The sequence below is a fragment of the Rissa tridactyla genome, chromosome 17, assembly GCF_028500815.1.
Source record: "Rissa tridactyla isolate bRisTri1 chromosome 17, bRisTri1.patW.cur.20221130, whole genome shotgun sequence".
Taxonomy (NCBI): Eukaryota; Metazoa; Chordata; class Aves; order Charadriiformes; family Laridae; genus Rissa; species Rissa tridactyla.
In genome coordinates, this window is record NC_071482.1 from 1,041,692 (window position 1) to 1,067,330 (window position 25,639).

The 25,639-nt window shown below is 54.7% G+C and overlaps 1 protein-coding gene across 7 annotated transcripts in view; it reads right to left on the reverse strand.

Annotated features, from left to right (window-relative positions):
• Positions 1–216: 216 nt before the first annotated feature.
• Positions 217–25,639, reverse strand: part of SIK3 (SIK family kinase 3) — an 88,529-nt gene continuing 63,106 nt past the window's right edge. For 2 of the 7 annotated variants that reach the window (XM_054223322.1, XM_054223318.1), the window contains exons 5-25: positions 25,004–25,128; positions 24,012–24,135; positions 22,731–22,849; positions 22,242–22,352; positions 21,932–22,075; positions 21,254–21,334; positions 21,032–21,141; positions 20,075–20,228; positions 19,438–19,593; positions 18,779–18,849; positions 15,282–15,425; positions 12,017–12,167; positions 11,114–11,239; positions 10,721–10,806; positions 9,904–10,013; positions 8,988–9,345; positions 7,814–8,685; positions 3,938–4,101; positions 3,066–3,198; positions 2,507–2,674; positions 217–2,127 (exon numbers count right to left, since the gene is read on the reverse strand). In XM_054223322.1, the coding sequence (XP_054079297.1) occupies positions 2,517–2,674; positions 3,066–3,198; positions 3,938–4,101; positions 7,814–8,685; positions 8,988–9,345; positions 9,904–10,013; positions 10,721–10,806; positions 11,114–11,239; positions 12,017–12,167; positions 15,282–15,425; positions 18,779–18,849; positions 19,438–19,593; positions 20,075–20,228; positions 21,032–21,141; positions 21,254–21,334; positions 21,932–22,075; positions 22,242–22,352; positions 22,731–22,849; positions 24,012–24,135; positions 25,004–25,128 (3,497 nt within the window). In that variant the 3' untranslated portion in view covers positions 217–2,127; positions 2,507–2,516. The remainder of the gene's footprint in view (positions 2,128–2,506; positions 2,675–3,065; positions 3,199–3,937; positions 4,102–7,813; positions 8,686–8,987; positions 9,346–9,903; positions 10,014–10,720; positions 10,807–11,113; positions 11,240–12,016; positions 12,168–15,281; positions 15,426–18,778; positions 18,850–19,437; positions 19,594–20,074; positions 20,229–21,031; positions 21,142–21,253; positions 21,335–21,931; positions 22,076–22,241; positions 22,353–22,730; positions 22,850–24,011; positions 24,136–25,003; positions 25,129–25,639) is intronic. The other 5 variants (XM_054223323.1, XM_054223319.1, XM_054223324.1 and 2 more) reach the window with 3 other exon arrangements.

The following is a 25,639-nucleotide window of genomic DNA, read 5'->3' on the forward strand; positions in this document are numbered from 1 at the left end:
TGCTCCGCACCATCCGACAGCCCAGCTCCGGCGCTGGAGGTCCTGCCGGCCCCAGGGGAAACCCTGGCCGATGGTGCCACCGCAGAGGAGGTGACGGCTCCGGGGACAGAGCGAGGCGGCGGCCGCGCTGCCGCACCTTGAGCTTTCGCCCCCGAGCGCCGGGGCTGTTCCGCCTCCGCAGCAGGCGTTGGGCAACAAGGCAAACAGGAGACCGGGGAAGATCATAATCATGGTTTTATTTGTCATGATCCCACTGTCCAACTAATTGACTAGTTGCAAGTGACCCACAAAAAATGGACTGAAGATTTACCGAAACTTTTTTTTTTTAGTCCAACATAAATGAGGAAGAAAAAAATACTTCTGACATTTCCAAAAAACAGAAATAATAGCAAAGTATATTAATATACATTCAACATATACTGCGCGTATTGATTACTACAATACAAAGCAATGATAAAAAAAGTGTGATACTGCGAAATGGCACGGTTAAGCGAGTCCCTGCTGTTTCGGATGCTGTCTGTAGGGTGGCCGTCGACTCTCCCAGAAATACAGTGTCATGTAAACAAAAGGAAAACAAACCAAAGGTACAGAGCGAAAGGCTTTCAGTGTTTCCCGCTCGGGCCCGGCCCCACCTGGCTCCCCGCGGCCCCCCGAGCCCGCAGGCGCCGGTGAGGGACGCAGCGGATGGCAGCGCCCGGCCAAGCCGCCTGACACCAGGACGCCGGCAGAAGCCGCGGGGTTTCTCTCCTCTCCGGTTCTGGGGACGGCAGAGCCCGTTAGCATTATCTTCCCGGGGCGGGGGAGAAGGGGAGGCCGGGAAGAGGCACGGGGACGGATAGCAAAGTCACCTCTGCCGTGCTGGTTTCACACTTCCTTCTGTGCAAATTCAGGAGGGCTGGGTCGGTTTTTCCTTTTTTTTTTTTTTTTTTCTTAAAAAATATTCCAGAAAAGTGTCAATAAGAAGAATTTGAGCTGTAGCTTGTAAAGTCCCAAAGGCGATGATGACACCAAGTGCCGCCGAGCCCCGGCCAGGACGGGGCGTCACGCTCTATCCGTCACGGAAAGGATGGAGAGGAGGACAAAGAAGAGATCTATGCACGTCTGAACTGTATAAAGGAGAATACCACTGTCGCCACTGGCACGAGAGAGAAAACCAGTCACAAGTACAATGTCATTAAAAGAAATAAAATACTTTGAACAAAAGGTGCAAGTCACAATTCATATAGAACAGAATCTAGTTAAAAATTTCTCTCAAACAGAAATTCCTTTTGCCTTTTATTAATAACAATAATAATAAAACAACATTTACCAAAAAACAATTCCTACATGATCAGGAGGAGAAGCTAAGAAAACAAAGAGAAAAAATCTGTCTTCCCTACATTAAGCCAGGAAAAAAGAAAAACAACCCAGGTCGTATGCGGATTTGCAAAGAAAAGGTGAGAAGGGGGGAGGCGGTGATCCTTTCAGCACACTGACAAACGAGAGAAGGAACGAAAGCAGACAAAGATGAGACGAGAAGCGTATTGCACCAGGGGTGGCTGTTCCCCGCCGGCCCGCCGGCCGGTCGGAGCCCCGGGGTGGGACGCGCCGGCCGGGCTGGCACCGTCCTCGCCCCCCGCCAGCGCTGCCCGGGGAGGCTGGGGTCGCGCTGGGCCCCTCCCCAGTGCAAAGGGTTAAAGAGTGGAAGGACAGCATGGCCTCCAGCTGCCCGGAGCCCTCGGGATCCCACGGACCCCCGCTCCTTTCCCCAGGGCCGGCTCCAGGGAGGCGTCAGCCCCGCGCACGCGCTGTGCCGAGCCGAGCGCGGAGGCGGCCGGAGCAGCCCCCGGGGGCCACCTGGCCCTGGGCAGTAAAAGCCCTCCAAACCAGACTCAGTGCTCAGGCTCCGTGAATCCTCTGCCGCCGTGTAGGACTCAGGTTCTCTGGTTATTTCTGTGATAGCTGGAGTTACAGGCAAACATGGCAAAAATTAAAGAAACCAAAGGAACAACACACTGGATGAACTGATTATGAGGAAAGGGGCCATGGTATTCCAGTTAGTCAGAAATACTACGGCAATTTGGCGCAATGCTGCTAGATACTGTTGGTTTAAAATGGACCTTTTCGTTTCAAAGCTGTACATAAAACCTGCAAGAGAGAGAAGAAGCAGAGATGTTAGGAGACACCAGAGAACGGCAATTCTGCTTCCACAGCCCTCCGCCGCCTTCCCGCTCCGGACCCCCAAGCTATGCCCCAGGAGGGAGACCCTGCCCACGCAACGGGGCTCTGGAGGAGCAGCAGAGGCCTGGAAGGAGCGGTGCTGTCCCCAGGTGAACAGGGGAGACAGCAGCCAGCCGCCAGCGCCGACACTCAGAGCTGACGGTCTCTCTCTCCCCCAGCCTCTCCCCTCAGAGCGAGGGGACAAGGAAGGAGCCAGACGCAAAAGTCAGGCCAACAGGCCTTTGGGTCTGCCCTCGAGGCAACCCGAGGTGCGCAGGCGGACAGAGAAGGACACTCGAGTACTCACTCCCTCCTGGTTACACCCCTGCCTGCTCCATCCCAAAGGGCACCTCCGGGTGCTTGTAGCTCAGTAGGACGTCCGTAATACACGTCGACGGGTAACAGGAGGTGTTTAGATGCTGGTTGCCATCGCCGAGGTTGGGATGCTCTTGACCTTCCAAACTCTCCCCACACTCTGTAAGGTCAAAGAACAACATCAGAGCTCACACAAGGAGCAGTATGGAGTCGGAGCTCCAGCCTGGGGATCAGCTCAGCAAGCTGCCATGGCCTAATGGGTCCCATCGCAGGCAAAGCTGCCCCGTGTTTCTCCAGGAAGCCCAGATCACTGCTTCCACCAGTGACCCCAGGCTCTGGCCAACAGCAGCACCCAAGGAGCTGCCCCGTATCGGCACACGCTCTCCCGCAGCCCGTGCGCCCCCCACCTCCCTGCAGGCACTGCTCACTGGGAGCAAAGGTGGCTTTGCAACACAGGCTGCAAAAGCCGGTCTTCTCAGCTCCTGCCCCAGACCTCGAGCAGCATCCCAGGCCCTCCCTGCCACCTCTCTGCAGCTCGGCCAGGTCCTTACCCTCACTCTCCCTGTCGCGCAGCTGCTGACTGGCCATCAGCGACGACTGGCTGAGGACGGCATCAGACATCCGAGCAGAGCTTAGTGCTTTTCCTGCCATTAAACTCATTCCGGGCAAGTTATCTAACTGCACCTGCGGAGACAAGCAGCACACGGGTCAAAGGGGGCTCGGGCCGAGGCGCCCCGCTGCTCCCCCAGCTCTCTGACAGGCTGCCTGGGGAGCTCCTGCAAGCCGTCGGCGAGGGTTTCTAAGTACAGGTAAAATGCGTACGTACACGGGGCACAGCTTAGGCACAGCCGATGTCCCCTCAACACATGAGAACGGACCGGACAGTCTGACAGTAGTCAGACTACACTGAACTAACTAGGGAAGAGCCCTTCGCATTTATGGCAGAAGGGAGCTGGAGCAAGGAATGCACCAAGATTTGGGCAGGACGGTTCCCAGCGGCCCAAAACACAGGTGGTGGTGCAGCCGCTCTGCTCTTGGGCAAGGTCTGGGCTGCCACGACAGCCAGGCTCTGTGTGCCTGCAAAGCCCCCTGCAGCAACAGCCAGGGCTTCATCCACAGCCCAGAGGGTTTTATCAGAAGAACCCAGGAGGAAAAGAGAAGAGCTGCCCCGGCCACAGCAGCCCGCCCTGGGGCAAACCCTGAGCGAAGGAGGTGTGTTTCCATGTTGCTCTCTGCTAAAACGTTTTCAGTTTTTAGCAAACTGGACGTACTAACTGAAGCATCCCCACGGCTTTTCCTTCCCAGCAGCCCTGCAGAGCAAGGCGCTGCCTGTCCTACACAACACCTCGTACGTAACCCCCACGCATCAAGGAAGCTCTGCGCCGCCCTAAGCCCTGCCGGGCACAGGCCTCTCCAAACCTACGTAGGCATCATCGCTGTTCTGAATGGTGTGATGTCTCTGCAGGGTCCTGGGCCGCGGGTGCTCGCTGGAGGCGGGTCGCGCAGGGTAGCCCAGTCCGTTGTGGTCAGGCACCTGCATCGCTTGGCTGGGGGAACTCCTGTCCATACAGTTCCCCACGATGGACTCTTGAAAATCAAACAAGACAGAAGAACGACAGGTTAGTACAAGGAACCTGCAGCTCTCAGCCGTGCGCGCCAATGCAGAACTGCGGGTCTGAGATCTGGTGGCACAAACAGACACTGGCCGGGTGGAAAGGGACCCCCGGCTGCTCTTGTTGAAGCGACGCAGCACCAGCGTCCCCCCTCAGATGGCACTTGGGCAGGCTTCCCCCTCCCAAAGAGCTCCATGCCAGCTGCCTCCCGTCAGGTCTACAAGAGCAGCCTAAAGTTGGAGGGAGAGGGGCAGGAGCACACAGCACGGGACCCAGGCCCTTTGTGACTGCCTCCCAGCACTGCCACCCTCCCCTCGGACCCGAGCTCGCCCTCCCGCCTGCATCGTCCCCATCATTACACAAGAGCGCGGGGAGAAGCGTCTCCCCACAGCCTCCGACACAGGATGTTCGAGCAGGGCCCCCTGGCAATTGTAAGCAACATACTCTTGCTGGAAGAGTTGGCCAGGATGTTCGTTTTTATCAGATGACTTCTCCCTACCCTCCTACAATCTGGCTGTAGGAGTGCATGAGTGTGCTGCCTGGCAAAGTCCATCTGCACTGCAAGCTCTTATGACCGAGGGTAAAGGCTACATTCCTATCAAGCAAAACCTCTCGTCATCAAGTACACGATGTTTTGAATAAAGTCCTGAGGTACGGAGAAGCCTATCATCGGGTCCAAGGCGCGTAAACAGCTCGCTCTCAGCGAGTAGTCCCGGGGAGCACAAACATGCGGACGTGGCCACGAGCACCAGGGAGCTGCCCCGAAATGACGCAGCTGCAGGTAGATTCCCCAGCCAGCGCTATCGGCTTCTGCGGGGTGAAACGATCTCCTGCCGTGCCGGGGCACCACACCTCCCCGCTGGGGCTGCAGCTGCCAGACGCCAGAAAGATGCTCCCCAAAGAGACCCGTCCGTAAAGTCACCCAGAGCCAAACAAGACCCCGTCCCAGGCACAGTCTGCTGCCTGAGCTCTCCACGCCCCTCGCGGGCAGGCGAGCGTGGCCAGCACACCGCCCTGACTGCCCTTCCTCCCCCGGAGCCACGGCAGTCCTGCAGGACCCATCCCGGGGCAGCGGGAGATGCAGCCAGCCTCCCCCTTCCTTTGCACAACCGTGGGGTTACGTGCGGTTAAGTCAGCTTTCCCGGAAAAGCACGAAGGAAAACATGAGGTAACAGATGTTGGCGGAGCAGTGCCACCCACACACTGCTCAGGACGCCGCTCCAACTGTGGGAACGGTTGTTGGGGCCGGCCGCCTGCTTCTCCAGCTCCACAAACAGCGGCGCTCCCGCAGCCAGCCCCGTCCCCAGCCCCTGCGCTGCAGGTGACGAGGCATGGCGGGGGACAAGTCCCCCCGGCCTGGAATAGCCCTGACCCAAAAGACAACCCCAGGCTCCTCGCTGCCAGCACAGCACCTCTGGGGATGCAGCTCAGGCCGGCCTGAATTCACGCTGCTCTCCCGGCCCCAGCCCTGCTCCAGCAGCAGGAGAGCCTTTCATCCCCACAGCCATAGGGGACGGGGCTCCTGCGCCAGGCGGCCTTTGTGTCGGCGTGGCATGTGACACTGGCACCGCGGGCAGGGCCAGCGCCGCCAGCTCGGCTCCTTCAGTGCCGAGGGGAGGCAGGTTTCCCATGGGCAGCATTCCCAGCCCTCTGACGGCTAGGTTGGAGCAAAAGTGGAGCAGAGCCGTTCACAAGCAGTTTAGTCACATCCTAAACACAGACTTGGTCGATGCTCTCACGGTCTCCGGCTGCCGTCTCCGGCAGATGCTCAACGGACAAGCCAGGGCTTTTTGATCAGGGCCAACGCGCTCCCCTGGAAGGCACAAATACTCCCAAGCCACCACAAAGTTACACCCTGCTCTAGGAAAAACACATCTGGTGAGCTGGGGCAGAGGGGAAGATACCCCCCCCTTCTCAGGACCGGCTGCGGCCTCGGAACACAGTAGGGGGAAAATAACGGGGAAGCCCAGGGCCGCGGCTGAGAAAGCCCAGCCGTCGGCACCAGTGCTCAGGGAGAGACGCCTCACTTGGCCAGGACAAGTCTCCCCGGTCACCCCTCCGTGCCGAGCACAGAGCGCTTGGAAGCACCGGGGCTGAGCTACACGCGAGCGAAACGCCAGCAAGCTAGTGGCTTGTACACCGAGGTTTTGTGGGATTTATTTGTCGGTAAGGGTACCTAGGTGCTTAGACGTCGACTCCGCCCGGAACCAAAGCAGCACAGGCCTGATTCCAAGTGGGTTATTGAAGGCAGGAGGAAAGCGGTGCGAGCGGCTGCGTCTCAGGACATAGTTTACTACGTGAGCCCTCCAAACAGCCCTGTCAGAAGGGCTTACACAATACTATTTGTAAACATTTACTTGCTTTTACTCATTTACAAAGTCTTGTGGTCTAAAGTCCTTTTCCCTTGTGTAACCGGTTCTAGCACCATCAGTACGGGGGCAGAAATTTAGCTTCTGACTTCATTAAATTTTGTCGTTTGTCTAACGGTCTGTAGTATTAAGACGCAATCTCACGATTCGGTACGAAAAGCATCTCCACCGCTCCCAACCTCTGCTTAACCTGGGGCCATTCTTCCCTCTCATGTTAAGCTCCACAGGGGAGTTGGGGTCCGAGAGCAAACACATCGGTAACCCAGAATTTAAGACGACTTCAGAACAGCCGTGCCTTGTCCCTGCCCCCCACCCGCGCTCTGGGGGGCCAGGGCTTGGCGCGCCCGCTCTGCCCTCCCAGCCAGCCTGTTCCAACCCAGTACTTTCCCAACAAACCCATGCTGTGTCCCCAAACAAAGCCCTGCCTCCTGTGCCCGGGACACTGCTCCTCTGCAATAGCGTCCTCTGTGCCAAGGGCAAGCCGGTGGCTTCAGACCAGCACAACTCAGTCCTGCAGTGAATACTGATCCACCCAGCTCAGCCTGGAAAGCCTCTCTTCAAAGCCCTCTGAGCAAGGGGCCAGGATGGCGTTTTTCATACAGAGGAGGCCTGTAATTACAGCGCAGGCAGGAATTTCTCCTACAGCGCGCCGCTGGCAACGCAGCCACCAAGGAGCAAAGGCGCGACTGCTTCCAACTAGCAGAAAAGGTCTTCAGAGGCTAATGGCGAGTTTAAACTCACTTTATAACTCCTCCTAGTTCAAGCAGGGCTAGAGTCTCGCTGCTGCTCCGCAAAGTGCCAGAGAAGCTGCTGCAAGGCAGCCTTAGCCGCAAGACATTCACCACCGCTCTTACCGTGCGGGTTTGCGGAAGCTTTAGCAACGCCTGACTCAAAGGCCTGTTTGTAAGAGCAGGAGTACGCCGCTACGGCTAGGGGTGTCCTAGTACCTTAACTGCTCCTAGCCCGTAGTTTACACGGGACGGGGAACACCAACAAGAACAAGTCAGTCAACAGCACGGAGCATCCCCGCAAAGGTGGCAGTACTCTGGGACCTGGTCTTTACCTGCCTGCAGAAGTAGGTCAAATTCCAAGGAGAAGCAGCCGGTCAGGTTCCCTTCTTATTGTAGACTGTTTATTAGAGACACTATGCCTGCAATTTACTTAAGGCCACAAAAGCCAAAAAGAATCTAGGTAATTCCGTGCTATGCAAAGTATGTCACGAAAGCCTTGCCGTGCTGGGTAGAGATGGTCTCCTCCGGCAGGACGGCAGCCAGCACGGAAGAGCGTTTCGTCTACGCGAGCAGCAGGAAGCCTTACCTCTGCTGGGCACCTTATTCCTACTGAATCCAGCAGCGGGCTGATGTCTGTATTGATGCGTCCCCAGCTCCTGCGCGTGATTAGCAGTTCCTAGCAAAGATTCTGGGTCCCCGTGCCCTCCTGCGTTTACAAGCAGAGGGGTCTCCTGGCAACCTTTGGTCAATGTGTTTGAACTCTTACTGTCTGGAAAGCTGTCCCTGGCACCCTCGCACGCGCAGTCCTCCTCCATGCTCTCCGAATGGAACAGGGCTGGCTGGTGTACGTATCCGTGCGGCGGCACTGACGCAGGTACCTGCTGGATACATTCTTGCGCCCTGATTTTTAAGAGATGCTGGGGGCTGCTCTGTGGGTGGTACGTGTCAGCACTCTGGTAAGGCAAAGACAACGACTGGCGCTCCGAGAGGTTCTGTCCCACGCTGGTGCCCATATTCCCAGCATCCCCTTGACTCATATGCCTGAACAACTCTTGAAATTCTTGCTGCTGCTGCTGCTGCCGCCGTTTGATGAGCTGTGCAAATTCTGCCTGGGGCAGCCGCATGTCCGTGTGCCCCGTGAGCGAGTGCCGGGGAGAAAGCAGTCCCTGGAGGATGTGCGGTACCTGCTGGTGTCGGCTGTAGTCGGGAGGCGTCGGGGACAACAGTGCTTGCTGTAGTGCTGATGCAGTGTAGTGCTGCTGTTGCTGATGTGCATTTTGAGGGAAAGTGGGATACTGGTCAAGCTGCGGGACTTTCAGAGCTTGCTGAGCTGGAGGAAACCCAACTCCTCCCGATGGGCTGTAGTTGCCGGGGGAAACGCGAGGCTGTTCTGGGAACAGGTGGGGGTGTAAGTGCACCTGGTCATAGTTGGCAGGGGGATACCTGTTCACATTCAGGCTGCAAAGAACAGGAAAGAACAAGTGACTGCCCTGCAGCAGCTCCAGCTCGGCTTGCCGGGCTGCTGTCTCTGTCAGGAGGCAGACAGAGCTGCTCCCGGGCAGGACGTGCTCCCTAAGCAGCCCTGCAGAATCCCAGAGCCCTGCCCTGGCTCGGGAACCGCTGCCCAGGGCAGGGAGACAGCTCGCTCCCTGAAAGCAGTGCAGCGAGGAAACCACATCTCAGCCCGAGACGTCTACCCCCAGTTCTTCCTCCCTACTCCCAGCTCGGGGAAGCGGTGCAGAGGTGGCCGGCGGCCTTACCTGTGCGACTCGGCGCTGTCGGCGCTGAGCTGCTTGGAAAGCTGCCTGTGGCCGTAGGTGAGGGAGGCCATCAGGTTGGCGCGGTGCTGCATCTGGATCTGGTTGGCGCTGGGGCTGAGGGGCATGCCCCGCGCGTGGGAGGACATGCCCTGCCCGCCCACAGAGGCCCCTTGCAGGAGGTTGTTGCTGACCACGTCGCCGGGCTCCTGCACTTGGATGGTGACCTGCTGAGGCTGCGACTGCTGCTGCAGGCCCAGGCACGTCAGCCCCATGTTGGGGGGAGGGGAACAGTTACCGGACTGCGGGAAGATTGTGTTGTGGGACGGCATCCCTTGGAACTGGGACTGGGAGGCAGCACCTACAAGGAACAAAGACCCTCAGCACCCGCACCAGCGTGCGGCAAGGCTCGGGAGCGAGAAATGCCCCATGCGGGAGACGATGCTCTTCTGGGCCGTACTGGGAGTGCCAGTAGGCGTCTGGGAGTGGCAGGAGTGGCGAGAGGAGCGCTACTCCCGACCGCTCCATCGTGCTGGGCCTGCGTGCAAAGGTCACAGCTAGAGCCCCTTGCACAGAAAGAGAAACAAAGCGGAGCTGACAGTGATTTGCATAAAACCGAGAATATCAGCCCTTCCTCCCCACCCCCGGGAGTGATAAGTAAGGATCTTATGACAAGAAACCCAGCAGCACATTCCAGCTGGCAGCTCCTCGCAAGCTCTCGATAACACCAGCCCTTGCTGCCAGATGGAGAATCTTTTACATCATCAGCAAACCGCGCAAGGACTGGGCTGGAGGGGGGAACCGGAGCCCCCGGCACCCCCACGCGCTCTTTTCCCCGGAGCTATGGTGGGACCACAGGGTTCTGCCGAGCGGCCCGCCCCGAGGAGCACAGATGGCTCAGCACCCTGCCCGCACTTACCGTGGGGCTGCAGCACGCTGCTGCTCACAGGAGGTGGGCTGCTGTTTGGTTGCCTGAAGAGGTGGTTATTAGGGTGGTTTGGGGGTGGGCTGGATGGCTGGATCCGTAACCTACGCAAGGAAACAAGCACCTTTTCATCATGCCTGCTCCTCATTAAGATGCCTTTTCAACTGTGAGAGCTGACACCAAATGCTGCGATTCTCTTGTTTAAAATAAGCACCATAAAGCCCTTGGTTGGGGTCCCAAGCTCTTTACAGCTCGGCTTCTCTTCTGAGAGCCGCCTGACTTGCCTGAGTCACATAGGCAGTGAGCAGAATGCAGCGGCTACAACAGAAACCCGGGGACAAAGACACCGCGGGCTGGCCTCCTGACTCACTGTGGCCGGTGAGAAACCTTCCTTTCTCCTTTCCCATCATTCAGCCTGTCCCACCTCCAAGTCAGGGGGCTGAAGCCAAGGACGGTTACCTAACCAAAAGCCTGAAAAGGTGTGAGACGTCCAGCAGCAGCCCTGAGTAGAAAGCATGAGACAAACCGGCTGCTGAAGGTAAGGCATTTTCAAGCTGGTCAAAAGGCAGAACTGTCAGTCGTCTGTTCAAAGCAAGTTAGTGCCTTTGAATCGTGTTCTCTGCTGCTGAAAGTGCTTCAGACAGAATCCAGCTAAAAGGAGTCAGTATATGTTCACCTGGGAACTGGCTCTGCCATTCAACCTTTATATACTTCCAACCCGGCCCCGGACTCTTCAGTGCATTAGCTCATCCCTGGGCTTGAGCGAGAGTAAAACCCATTCCCCAGAGCTTCACTAAAGCAATTTCTTTACCTCTGAAGCTGGTGAGTGAGCAGAGCTGGCTGGTTTTCACATGGAGCTTGCAAGGGTGGAGATGGCTGGGGTGGCCGGATGCAATCCTGAACCAGGCACCAGAAAACAAGAAGTGTTTGCGATCAACAATGTCTCAACTAGTAAATTTAGAAGTGCTGACTGGTGAAGCAGGACATATCCAGATTCACCAACGACTCAGTCCCTGACTGCAGCTCTGGCTATCGCAGCAGCTGTGCGAACAGCACTGGGGAGTCCTTCAGGCTTGCTTCTCCTTACAGCAAGCCAAGCAACCTACCCTCCTCGACCCCCCCGGGCCCCGCTCGGTAGTTGGACCTGCAGCAATGCAGGAAGCCACAGCTAAGGCTTCAGAAGGTGTGGCTCAGGCCCCACTACCTGAATCTGCTGATGAAGAATCTGATGGTGCTGCTCCTGCTGGTACAACATGTGCTGCTGCTGCGTCTTCTCCAGCGTCCTCTCGTCCATGTGCCCCCCATACATCTTCTGAAGCTGCTCGCACTCCTGTAACGAATCCAACACACCCTCTAAGTGACCTTTTTTGTGCACGGCACAGTTGCTGCTCAAAAAGGCACTCTCTGCAGCCTACCCATCTGAAAAAGCCAGTAAAGAGAGCCTAATCCATTTAATTTGACAGAATCAGGTGTGTAATACCATGGCCAGCTTATGCCCTAGACAACAGAGAAGAAACGGATGCACGTGATGCCAAGCTGGTACCACTGCATTCCTTCAAAAACGCAAGCACGAAGCCCTAAAGGTAACTTCAAGGTGAAAAGAGCATCTCGTATTTCTACCGTGTTGCAAGGTGAAAGTCCTGTCCTGGGGCCAAATCCCACTCAAGCCATTGATAAAACGTGCGCTGGCTGCGCAGGGAATAGCATACAATACGCTCCAAAGTCTGGCGGTAGGAACCGCCCTTTTCTCGGGACACCCTGGAACAGCCCCAAAACTGGGAGAGCAGCAGCTGCAGTCCGACAGCGCTGTGGGAGCCGCGAGGGCCGGCAGTGTGGGCACAGCCCGTGGTTTGCTCCCCAGAACAAGGCGGGCGGAAGCCCCCAGGGTTCCCAGCCTGCGGGTGAACAGCACGCACGGTCAGAGGACACTCAGCAGGGCTGCTGCCGATGCGCAGAGCCGGGCGCAGCTCCCCGGCTGCAAACCTCCCCCTGCGTGTCCTCAGCCATCAGTGGCAAAGATGTCACCTTTTGCTTCCTGAAGCAGCAAGGCTGAGACAATAAAAAGCCCTTGCAGAGGCTCTTTTGAGGCCCCGCACCCCACTCTCACCTGCTGAAGCTGTTTGATGCTACTGTTATTGCCCATCTTCTCCAGGTGGGCTTTGAAAGCCTGGATGCTGGCAGCACCATCAGAGAAGCGCCGAACTGGGGAGAAGCGTTCGGTGGGGAGGTGCAGAGTATTCGAGTCCTTGTAAATAGAACTGAACACATGGGAAAGCGGGTTAGTGATGCCAGCTAAAAATCAAACTCAGGTACAGAGACATTTAATTTACACCAGCCATGCCAAGTTCTACCTGCCCACTCACCCAGAATAAACCATGTTTTAGATCAAGAAATAAAGTGCCATCGTCACCGGGAACAGGAAACAGAATTACCAAGTATCCTCACTGCCTGAGCAGATAAATGCGTTTTAAGGTTGGAGACGATTCAGCCACAAACCAGATTCCAGATGGGCAGCAACTCATTGTCCATCCACAAGATCATCTACCCCTCAGGTGGAAGAGGTTTACAGAAGCCATTTAGCATCCTAAAAATCTAAAATTCACCTCTTCAGTAGCCACCTCCTGAGCCTTCCAGCTCCCCAGGGCCCCCAACTGCATCTGATGCCTGTGGAAAACAGGAGGGGCACACGGAAAAAGGAGCCCGACATGATCTGCAGCCTCGGAGGAGGGAGGGGGCTGGCACCCGTGCTTAGACACGCACTCAATTGAAAAAAAGAGGGCAGGAAGGTAACTCTGCACAGCAGGGGAAATCTTTCTAAGGCATTAAGCAAGCTGTCACTTCACATGGAGAGTCTCCCAGTTGCCCGGATGCTTGGCACCGGGCGATCGGAACGGCTACGTTTCAAAAGCAGACGTAGCCAGTACCGAGACAACTGTGCCCATGGCACTACAGGCACTTTCCCTTCACAGTGAGGTCTCCTCTTCACCATCAGAGGGAGCCAAATTTTTTTCCAGGAGCCGTTTTCTCCCAAATCGGGGCTCCCTATTATCGAAGTCAAGCACTAAGCTCCGGCCCCGCCATTAGGTGCGACCTGCGTGATCATTAGCAAGGCTAACCTTCCACACCCCCCGCACTGGGCCTTGCAGCAACGCAATCAGGTTTATCTGCCTGCCCTCATGCTTTCTGTGCAAGCGCAATCTACAGAACCCAGCGAACACTACTTAACGGTACAGGCTCCAAGAGTAGCCTTTGTCTGCGAGGAGGTGGTTGGAGACGGGGTCTTTGCGGCAGCTCTGACACCCCGGCACTGAAGCCAGGAGGAGCCCACCTGGCTGCACACTGCTGCGCTCCTGCACCACGCTGCTGCAGGCAAGTCCCTGCCCCGGCTACTCTGAGCACGGCTCTTTGCCGAAACCTCTTCCACGAAGTGAAACCATTTCTCCTGGAGAGGCTCCCCCTTATCAGAAGGTGACTGATGCTGGCCCGTTTCCAGCAGGCTGGGTTCCCTTCTTGTCACGTGCTCTGCCTTCGCAGGACGTGCTTCAGTTTCTATAGGTTACACACAACCTCCTGCCAAGGACAGAGCTGTGCCCCTGCATTACCCTGATCTCCCGTCATATTGACGGAAAGCAGAAGCTACAGATAAAATTATGCTGAGGTTCCCAAACCCATGGGGCCAAGGCAGAACAATTGTACTGCCTTGTACAACTCCTGTACCTCAATTCTGCTTCCCAATACCGAGTTACCGTGACCAAAACCAGGTGCTCCATAAGAAGATGGCTTAAAATACGTTAAGTGCTAAAATAAAACCCACCTGCCATTCAATAATTGAGGACTATTTATGTGATGACAAGACCGCTAATAGTTTCTGTGCCGTATGCATCTTGGACGCAACACGGGGCAGCCTGTTTAGGCCACGGTCAGATGAAGTTTCTGTGATTTCGAGGGTGAAACATGAGGCAGGCTCACAGCCCCTTACGACAGGGAGGGTGGAATGAGCAGATACCACCCTGTTCATGATGCAACAAAACGGCCTCAGGACTCCCAAGCCAAGAGGCAGAGGTGACACCAACATATTTACAGGGTGACATATTTACAGGGTGAGTGCATTTTGACAATCTCGTAAAAAATCAATTCTGCAGTGCGTGAGTCACCCAGCTTACCTTTACAGCTTGAAGCAATCCTTAAAGCAGGACACAGCACATTCTGGTTGTTTTGCAAGCTGCACTCCTCTTCCTAGCAAGCTTTCCTGTGACCCTAGAAATCTTTCCCCTCCTGCTCTTCCCATCCCCCAAGCACCTCTGTGAGGGGTAACTTCAGGGTAGAGAGGGGCTTATCTTGGTTTTCCGGAGTTCCAGCGTGGCACTAGCACTGCCTCAGTCTGCTCAGAGTTCACCTGTCTCTGCTGATTACATCAGTGCTCAGCTCAGCAGGCATCTGGCTACAATAAAAAGCGCCTTGTCAAGCTTGCCAGCGTGAGCTGGCCGAGAGGTTGAGCGCGGGCACCGATCTAGCCTGGTAGGCGACTGCCGTCTCAACAGCCGAGACCAACAGGCACCAAACGCGGCGGTTTGCAGCTGGTTTGCACTCTCAGCGCTGAGGGGGTCCGAGTGCGGGCTTTAAGCTCCCTCTCTGGCATTAGAGCCTCCAGTTTAGCTGCTGTGCCCAGGACTCCCCGTCAAATGAACACCTCTCTCCATCAGGAGTGCCCCACCCACACATTTTGAGTCTGTTTAGATCAAATCCGAATCGGCTCCCTCCTTGCCAGACACTGTGATTTTCTTCCCACCCCAGCATCCTTTCCCCACATCGTTCCCATCAGGGGTTCGGATCAGAAATAATATGACTCTTGAGGAGCTTTGCAAAGAGACTTTGCAGTCAAAACACACAACTCTGGTGCAGAACAGTGAGGTTTTTAAGCTCTGGTGTAGATGACTCTTGGTGCAGTCTTTTGCCCGCATCTGCCTCCAAAAACGTTCTTGTAGAAAATCTGCTCTCTACTGCTAGCTTGACACCTACCATTACAAGAGAGAAAAGCTCTCCTCTAAAACCAATAGCTTATTCCCAACCCTTATGTGACAGCAGTCGTTCTGGCAAATCACCTCCAGCCACAAGAACAGGGCTGGAGGGGAAGAGCCAGCTGATTCCTGCCCCTGCGCTGCCTGTATTTGCAGGCACGGAGCCCGCGCCAGCGCGGAACTCGCGTCCCCAGCACGGTCAGACGCCCTCTGCCCTGTGGGTCTGCTCTTTGTACTCGCTCCTCCTCCTCACCCCTCCCTGCCAAGCGGGGTGTCCTCAGTGCTCCATTCCAGACGACATCTGAGCAGGTTTCCTGGCGCAAAGCTGCCCGAACGGCCGGTGCCATTACTCACCGGTGCTGATCGGGTACCAGGTGTGGAGCCCAAGCCCGGGGTCGGAAGGACTGCTGTCCTAGCTGCCTCTGCAAGTCTGGAGGGATTTCAGCTGTAGGGTTGGTCATTGCCAGAGTGTGCCTTTTTGACCTATTTGCCAAGTATCTGCAACAAGCAGGAGCACATTTTATAAGAGACTGATGGGAGTACTCCAAAAACAGGGAGCGTTAGATAATCCAGAGTAAACGGGAAGGAAGAATGCTTGCTGCAGTGCTCAGAACCAACCGGGGAGAAGCACGCCATGGACACGCTGCCCACGCCCGTCACATCACGGGGTCTTCAGCACTTAGGGGACAAGCGTGGTTTCAGCTGCGTGTGTGCTACCGCCAGCCTCAGAAGGCAAGAGCAGCCATTCGCTCTTCCCAGCGGGAAAGCCACGCTTCATCTCAAGGGGAACGAATGCTGGTATATCCCTTTGGGAATACCCAGGGCACTACCTGTCCTCACCGGAGATTCACTCCACCACGGCAGGTCTGCTTCCCTCTCCCAAGGCCCCACTGAGCCACGGGGAAGCCTGCTGCGTGCACGGAGCCAAGAGACGAGTCACAGATAATCCTAGCGAGAGCTGGCCGGAGAACGGGCGCAGGGCAGAGCTGCTGCTCGGCTGCACCCTTGAGGGATGGCCCTTGCACTTCAGATCTACCCTGGGACACCCAGCTCCAGCCACACGCAGCGGCCAGCTTGTGACAGCAGGGGAAGGGTGCAGGAGGGCCACCCTGGCAGAGATTAGGGGTGGGTAGAGCCTCTGGCTGCCGGAGGAGCAGGAGGAAGAACGCCGGGCTGAGCAAGGGTCGGTGCCCAGCCCGACTGCGCCATCTAGTCCCTGCTCCGCTCTCGGGGAGTCGGGAATCGCCAGCGATGCGCAGGGCAAAACCAGCATGGGAAACGAACAGGTCCCTTCCTCTGGAGCCAGAGCCACCAGCGCCAGGCTGGGCTCGCCTCTTACACGGGGGGCTGGGGGCGGCAGCTTAAACTAAAGTGCTAAGAACTAAGAGACTGCGGTTCTTCTGCAAACCCTCTAAAGACTGGAGGGGTGGCACAGGGCAGAACTAGGAGCCTCTGCTTTGGCAAGGATACGCCGAAGAGCCACCCAGCTCTGACAGCCGCTGCCCTGAACTGCCAGTTCCTGGCTGCAGCGGTGCTCGGAGCAGCTGGGGGCACGGGGCCAGAAGAGATAACAAACAAAGCACCTGCCCCAGATGCCCTGGCTTGTGATGAGCGCGGGGGCTAGCATTTTACCTGCTCAAGGCCAGGTGGGCTGAATGCCCTCTTATGAACTCAACTATTTCTACTCTTGTGAACCAGCAGCAACAAGGCAGCTGTGGTGACTGTGACAAAGATCACTTGGCCAGTGACACCAGCGATACTAACAGGGAAATCTCACCTCCGCTCTTTTCCCCTGCTCAGGCTCCCTGCAACTTCAACTGGTGGAGCAGAGAAGAGCAGCAAGCAATAAAGTCGTCGCCTCCTCCAAACCCAGCCTCTCTTTGCGAGCTACTGAAGCCACTTAAGCAGAAGACAGCAAGTTAACAGAATGAAGAGCGCTTAGCGTCGTGGTAACTTGCCAAAGTCTGCGCCATTAGCTGTTTAAGAATCATTTGATGCAGACGGGGAAAGTTTCACAAAGAGCTTTACAGTTGCGGTTTGCTAAGATCATTTTATTTCAGACCTCCAGGGAACAATCCAATCATGAGCTATAACAGCGTTTCGGGTGGAAGAAAGTTTCCCAAAGCTCAAAGGAGATGTGACTGTTCCCTGGAGCAGAGAAAAGACTATGCTCTGCTTTCAAGGTCAGATTAAGAAGGGCAAAAACTGCTCACTGGTGGCTGCATACAGACTGTTCAGAGCAGTGTTCTGAAAAGCTAAATATTTGCATCTGTCCCTGATGTTAATGCTATTTACCCTTCTCTGATGACTACTGACATGTTGCAACACAAGGGGGTGGAGAGCAAGTTAACACACAACCTGGACGGGGCTTTTTCCGGGCCATCTGCTGGAAGAAGAACACGGGGCATGAAAGGACTAAGAGCAGCACTGTCAAGAGCAGCGAGGCGACCTATGGGTCCAAGGAGACTTGCCTTTCAGTGGGAGCTGAACGTTTCGGTGGCTTGCAACCTACGAAATATAGCACGGGGGTTTCAAAGTGTTTCCGGCTGAGCTAATGCTTTAACTCAAGCGAAACCTCAGGTTTTAGAATAGGAGAGGTGAAAGTCTGCCCTGGTAAGATGTCCGGGCAACCCCTTGCCAAGAATCAGATGTATCTGATTGGCACAGTCAGAAAGCCTGTCTACCATCCGAAGCGTTGTCAGTGGACGTTATGGGCCCTGAATTCCAACTTGGAGTACTGGAGCACAAGGCTACGCAGAGAACACGAGACGTGCTCTGTGTCAACTCTGAGTAGGGCTGGAAGCGAGTTCTTTCACGTGTACCAGCTCTGACTTTCCTCTAAGCTCAGGTAGGCAAAAGGCGTCTCAGCGCACACTCTGCACAATCTGCCACTGCACACACCCACCGTTCAAATCCCCCCCCGTCGCCCTGGAGCACTGAAAGGAGAAGAGCTGGCAAAGGCTCTGGAGTATGACCTCCACCCACCCCAGTGTTTCTCTGCCTGCAACCAACCCCCCGGTCTGAACCCTGAGGAAACGCTACCTGACTCGAGGTGGTGGCCTGCACAAACGGGGGGGAATCCAAAAAACTTTTCAGGTTTGAGGTAAGAAGCAGGAGCGCTCCGTAACCACACCCACCACACGTAGTGCACCAGCTGGTTAGCAGAGAAGAAACTATGCAAAAGCTACTAAGAAAAATGTTAGCAAGGACACGGTTAGTGTTTTCATTCGTTGAGAAAGTACAAGCATGTTCTACCCGCTTCCTAGTTTGTGTTTGGAGCAGACAAAGAGAACAGAAGTTTCCAGCCTGATATCCAATAATCCTTTCCGCATTGGAGCGGACTATTTTAAGGCCCACTGCTAAAATTAGAAGCTAGAGGTACCCGTATTTCCAGCAAGCTCACTTTGTTTAAGGCATCAGAGTTGGATGTTTACTGCATGTCTTGATACAAAAGCTGCATCGACACCCGAGGCCACAGATGAGATCTTCCTACCTCCGTCACTCAGCGGGGAGGGGTGAATCACTTAGCACTCATTTTGCAGGTTAGTGTGGATTGCATGCTGGTGCACACTAAGCAAAGGAATTTAGCAGTTTCAGACTTTCTGGAGAACCTACTGCTCAATTAGCAAACTGTTTCGGGGGGAATCCAGCTTTGTAAGCACCTAGTAGTGTCAGAGGAGTAATTGCCTACAGTAATCAACGCCCACAAGAACAAGAGGAACGGTGAGCCTTGGCTGTAATCAACATTGTTGCCTGTGATGAGGTTGCTGGTGTTTTAATTCAGCTGTGGAACACCACAGGGTGAGCCTCTCAGAGGTAGTAAGGGCGAACATTAACAGACTGGGAGTTACCTCTGCACAGCTTCCTGATCTGGCTCCCCGTCGGAGCTCTCCTCATCCACAGGGGTGACAGCAGGGACGGCCTGCAGAGAGAAGCGAAACCGTGGGTTCCAGAAAGCGTGGCCCCATCCGTGCAGCGGACACCTGACCTTCCAAACAAGCTCTCACAAGGCTATGTGTCAGCTCCTCTGCAGCACCAAGGACACTCAGCCGAGAACCCCTCCCAACGTTCCTTCCCCAGTCAAAACTGCCTGTACAAGGCTCCTGCTTCTTTTGGTGCTACCAGGAAACTTCCCTGACGCAGACGCATCAAGGAAGAAATAACGTGCACTAATGCCCAAGATGGACATTTTAGTTTTCTCTGTTAGATCAGCAAACGAGAAAAAAAAGCAACCTTTAAAAAAAGTTGACAACACTTTGCCAGTTCCAGACAGGAATACCATCTCGGCTGCTAGCTTCAGGAGAGCACAGCAGCTCTCCCACAAGGGGACAGAGCATCCTGCCGCTCCGGAGGGTGGGAACCTCTGGAAGCAAGCGGGCATGCTCCCTGCTGTGCATCCAGACGGAGCCTACTGCTCTGTCTGCTATGACCCGGAGGCAGTCACCTCTGCCTGCGGGAGAAGATATTTATAAGCACACCTCCAATTCTCTTCTTTCCTTTTGCTACTTACTGGCGTCATAGTGACGAGCGGGGATGGACCTCGAGGACGTTTCAGCAGCTGCTGTGCGTGTAACTGGATGTTAGCTCCGCCATCTGATGCCCTCCGCCCCAGAGGGCCCATGCCGTTCAGCAGCTGCAGGGTCGGGGGCTGCAGCAGGGACTGCTCCTGGGAAGCACAGACAGCGCAGTTACCAACCCCGTACCGCATCCTTCCAGTACCTGAGCCCCGAGGCCACAAACCCAGGCACTGGCAGGAGAGAAGACAAGCCTCTGGGCTCCGGGAGAGACGATGGAATGTCACCAACATCTCTGAGCTGACGTGGGGCAGAGAGGGGCAGCGTTAGTGGAAAACTCGTGTTTAACTCTCCGTTTCCCCACGCTGTGCTGCCAGGCAGCCCGCAGCTCCAAAGCCGGGCACTGCAGTCCTATTTCTCCCCAGCCCGTTAACTAATTTCACAGTGCAGTGTTCTTTCATTCTTCAGCTTTTCAAATCACCAACTAGAATCATACCTAAAGAGCTAACAAGAGGGTAAACCTTGAAGCTTATGGAGTCCAAGGACTGGCAAATAGAGCAAGCGCGAGCACAAACACCCCCCAGGGGCTGATGGGGCAGAGACTGCAGCAGGAGCACGTGCATCGGTCCGTACCTTGTACTCCAGCTGACCCGTGGGCTGCAGGTTCTGCCGAGGCAGCACATTGTGCATGAAGTTCACATTCGGGGTCACCTGCAGGAACGGAGCCTGAGGAGTGACACGGGGGAAGCCTGGCAGCAGCTTCTGCAGATCTTCCATGACTTCCGTCCTGTGCAATCACATTCATAGACAGGTGAATTAGCAATGACATGCAGAGAACCACCCACGGGCCCAGTGCATTCAGCTTCCTTTCACAAAAAGGCTTCTTAGTCCTCTGGAAAATGGCCAGAGAGTAGCCAAGCCACTCTTTGGTATTTATTTGTCCCTTTTTCCCCTCCAGGTTGAGATTTGCCAGATCTAGCTCTTTGCATTAACCTGGAAGGCATTTATCACAAAAACTTCACCTAGGACATGACAGCAGTGCAGCGTAGGTGAGAAACTGGCTTGCACACCACTATAGCTTACACAGAGCTAATCAGGAAGAAGAGGAGGAACGCATCTCGTCCTCAGCTGAAATACTAACCAAGTTGTGCAATGGGACTAGGATGTTTAAAAGAACACTTTTGCTAAAGAGACACCCTGAATTTCTTTCTGCATCTGGCAAAGTTTGGAGACATAACTCCAAGCCACTGACAAGCAGGAGCAGGAAACCAAAGGTTTGATACCGGCTACGACACAGATACACGCACTCATTGCCACCTGGTCTGGCTAGAGAGAAGCGGAGACCTGGGACCAAGCGGCACGCTGTGAAGTGTATTTGCCAGCCCAGAAACTGGAGACCACTGCCAGTCCAAAAGGTATCCACTCTCATACATCACAGAGCCCAGAAGTCCCTTTAAGGCATTAGCCTCTCCTCTGCCAGTGTAGCACACAAATAAATCTGGGACACCTCAGAAGGGCCAAAGTCACGTGCTAGGAGTAAACCTTCACGTTCCCTTAACCCTCCCTCAGGGATTAGGGTCCAGTACTAACCGCGGGTCAGCTACTCCAACGGTGTGCCTTCTCATTGAGAGGTAACGAACCAGAGCTTCAGGTGATGGCTCTTCCCCTTCATCACTGTCCAGGTTCATTGTTCCGTCGGTCTGGGCAGGCAAAACATTGGAGACGTTGAAATACGATGTCGGGGTCAAGCAAAAGGCTTCAATGCGAGCCCGGGAAAAGAACTTGCAGGGGTCATCAAGGACTGTACCTCACCTCCACAATTTGGTTTTCGGGGTTGATGAGCTGGACTTGTGGCACATTGATGCTCATGGTATTGCCTGTCTGTTCTGTCTGCTGAGCAGAGAGATCAAAATCAGACGACACGAAGCTAGCATCTCTTACAACCCCTCTACAAACCCTGCTGGATTAACACCAGTGCACAGACCTAAGCACTTGGGGACAGGGACGTTACCCTGGAGCCAGCGAAGATCTGTTTATTCTTAATTCTCAAGGCGTGCCTCATTTCCCCCTCCTCCCTCTCCTCCCTTCTGTTCAGGCCCAGTCAGCATCTCTTCTGCTTCCCTTATGACCTGGCCTCTGAAAGCAAACATTCGTTTCTTGGACAGCAGCACAAATTGAGGAGGAAGCATGGCACAGCAGTCCTGCTCTGTAAACTCCAGCTGCCAAGCAGTAACCCTCACGTTGCCTTCTCCTCTGTCACTAAGCTGACACAAGACTTCGTCTGAAGGGTATTCGCTAAACCCACAGCCAACGAACAAACCGTTCCTAATCTCCGGATTATGGCACCCTAAATACACGCAAAGTTCTCAGGCGAGGAAGGTTTTGACACTCCTGCCAGGATGAGGACACCCGCAAGCCAGTCTGAGTTCAGCAGGTAAGGGACCGGCGGGCCATCCAGGGCTGGAAGAACACTGTGCGAGCAGGATCTACCTGGATGTTAGCAGAGGTGGGGAAGGTCATGGTCCGCGGTATGCTTGGAGATGCTGCAATGCGCAGATTCTTGTGTCTCTTCAGACGGTCGCAGAGCAGGCTGTAGATTGCACTGTAGTGATCGTAAGCATCAGCTCTTAATGACTGGAAGAGGAAAAGGAAAAAGCGGTCAGTTCTTTTTGTCAAGCAACAAAACATGCTCCACACTGTGCTGAGGTTGCCCAGTTACCAGAGGTGACAAGCAACAAGCACGGCCATTCCATCTCCAACGGGAACAGGCAGGACACGACTGTCAGCTGTGGTGTCTTACCTGAATTGTACGCTCCTTGTCCAGCCCCATGTCCGCCATCGCCAGCAACACGTCCTCGTTCAGCGGCTCCATCTGCCTCTCCGTCTTCAGGTGCTGACACTCCGCTATCAGCTGCAAGAGCACAGACACAGCCTTCAGTGCTGACATTCCCAAAGGCACACGCACCGATGAGTCATAGTGCTCCGAAGAACTAATGCACCAGGCTCCGGCTGCAAGCTGGCATCCGCTTCGAAGGCTGACGGCACACCGATTCAAAATCTAGTGCCTCGGGCTCTCAACGCCAAGGGGAAAGATATAAAAATATATGCAGATGAGGAGCGGCGTGGAAAGTGAGACCAGGAGACACAGACAGCAGAAAGGCAGCGCTCGGAATGAGAGCTCTCAAACAGCTGAAACGAACACCACAGCACTACGTGCCCGGAGCCCGTCTGCAGCCCGGCAGGCACCGAGCAGACCCGACTCGCGCATCAGCTCGCTTCTGCTCCTCACCCTGTCGAACTCCGCGTCAGCCTCCCCAAGCTTCATCCACTTGTGTTTGCAGATCTGCTCCATGGAGAGCCGCTTGCTGGGGTCCAGGACCAGCATGTGGCGGATCAGGTGTTCACATTCTGCGAGGGAAGAGAGGGGCTGAGTACCCTGCGCGGAGGGACGCGGCTTCTGCAGGAGCCGCCTTGCACTGCAAGGGCAAAAGCGCTTTCTTCTTTCAAAGCAACGCACTTCTCAAGTCATACGTAGCAAAAATACCGCTTCTCCTCCTGCACTTCGCAGCCCGTCAGTCCCCGATGTGCCCCTTTGCTGCAGACATTTGATTTCCCCAGCTAGGAAGGAAGGAAGCCACCCAGGCCACCAGCCCCTGTGCTGTCTGCCAGAGCCCCTAGGTGGCACGCTGTCACCCTGTCCCTCCCCACCTCACCGGCAATGACCGGGGATACGACTGGCTTTTGGGGGTTGAAGGGGAAAACATCCTCTGAACGTCCCCCCCTCAGCACCAGCGCCCTGGGGAAGATTTCTCCATCGTATCACATGTGCACTGCCAACACGGGGGGCTGCTGAGGCTCTCCCCGGTTTGGGGTGGGATCTAAGCCTGCCTTAGAAGCACCACACGTCTTTCCTGGACGAAGAGACCCTCTTCCCCAAGTGAGGCAGCAGGCAAGGAAGCTTTCAGCTGGGAAACCCCATGCAGCCCGTGCAAAATTATTCCTTAGTCTGAGAGCAGGCAGCCAAGAACCTCCTATGATTTGGTCTTAAATGAAGTTGGTTTTGTCTGATAATTAATCACACTTTTCAGAAACAAGAGTTATCACTCAAGCATTCAGAAGCGTTTTTGCAGAAACAGGACACAGACGTCCACCTCTGACGGGGCTATTGCTGGAAATTCATGCGCCATAATGCTGTAAAAAGCTTCTTGTCTAAAACAGGTATAGCGAAAGCCTCTATAGTCCTAAATCGCTATTCCATTTTTAGCTTTTACAGTTCCCAAAATTTAGGAAGAGTGTATCTTTGCTAACATTTTGCTATAGTTTGCATAGTTACATACGTGAAAGCTGAGATTCTAAATAAAAGTATTTCAGTTTCTAAATTCTGGATTCAGAACTCATTTTAGCTTACGTTACAAACCACCATCCAGCGGGTAACTTCCTGGCATACCACTTCACTGGCATATAAATCAACTCGTATACTATAATTTAAGTGCTCCAAAGAATCTGTAAGCAGAGAGGCGACCAGCGCCTGCTCAGCGCCGCAGGCGACCGCAGCGTGCGCCCACCTTACCTGTGGACATGAAAAATGGAATGCGAAATTTCCCGCTGAGCACCCTCGCCCGCAGGTTCTGCAGCGTGCTCCCGTCGAAGGGCAGAGCGCCGCAGACCAGCACGTACAGCACCACGCCGAGACTCTGCGTCCAAAACAAAGGTCGCGTCAGCAACGGCAGAGTGACAGACCGGGAGACTGCAGTTAATTGTACTAAGTGTTATTTAAATGGAATAAAAGAAGAATAAAGAAGAAAAGGCAAATCCCATTGGAATGCACCTTGTTGATATCTCAGTCCCAGGCCAGTGTAACTCCTCCTTCAAACTTCAAGCTGAATTTAGATGTTCTTTTGAGCCTCAGAAGCCAACAGTTAAAGGCACCTACAGCCCCAGCCTGCCCCAGGCAGCCCTGTACCATCGTGGCACGAGGCTCTGGCCAACCTGCGTGCCCAAACCAAACCCAGCCACTGCGCCGGCATGGCCATTTCAAACCCAGCCATGCCACCCTTCCTCCTGCTCCTCTGGCGCGGCTGGCAGAGCTCAGGGAGCCCCAGGAGGAGAAGAGGCAGGAGAGCCGGCGACCGAGCCAGCGCCGAGAGGCAGGGCTGCAGGGCAGAGCAGGCTTTGCCTTGCTCAGCGAGCGCCACGCAGGAGAACGTCCCAAGTCTCTGCAAACCCTCGTGGAGCAAAACTTCAAGTTTCCTCTTGCTGCTCTGCCTGATCCAGCCCTACCGCGGTAACTACTCTGCCATTCAACAGCAATGGTGTGAACCATATTTTTGGGAAACTAAATTTAAACGCATTTCCAGGCAATTAATATTTTTGACAGCATGCCTCCCAATAAAGAAAGCATGTGACACAGTAGCCAGAATAAAATTAGTCAAGCATTTCTTCGAATAACATTTTTTGCATATCGGGAGCTTTTCTCTGAGACACGTACTAAGTATTCAGGAAGCAAGGCCAAACAAACAGAGCAAAAATGAGACCGAAGAGAGAAAGGGGTTCATCACATACCCAAATGTCAACCTTTGGCCCATCGTATTCCTTTCCTTCAAAGAGCTCTGGAGCAGCGTAGGGAGGACTCCCGCACCAGGTTTTAAGCAGCTGACCAGGTGTGAAGATGTTACTGAAGCCAAAATCTGAAAGAACAGAGAGAACTGATTACAGGAATACGCTCCACTCCAACTATCCTAAACAAATGGTATTTAAGAAACTTGCTGAGTCTGGTAAAGTCACGTACAATCCCATACACAGACATGTGAGAACCAGAGTGCAGAAGAGGCAAGAGGAGCAAGAGCAACGCTGAGACCCCCTGGGTGGCGTGTAACTCTTCTCTGTTCCGAGACAAAAGACGACCCAGTGTGACCAGCGGCACGTCTGTCTCGTACAGTACAAAACATACCCCATTTTAGACAACCTGCTGCAAAATACCACGACTTCGGCCTGCTTCACATACTACACCCATACTGCGTTTGCTTAGCAGAACGCAAAGATCTTTCCAGAAGTTTACTCTTCGCTTTTCAGCCATGTGATTCCCCTGCTGGAGTGAACAGACCAGCGACCAGTTCAAGCAGGATCGCTGCACAACAGGGTGGGCGGTTTGGAAAGAGGCTTCCACCTTATGTTCAAGAAATCCCACGTAAATCTTTT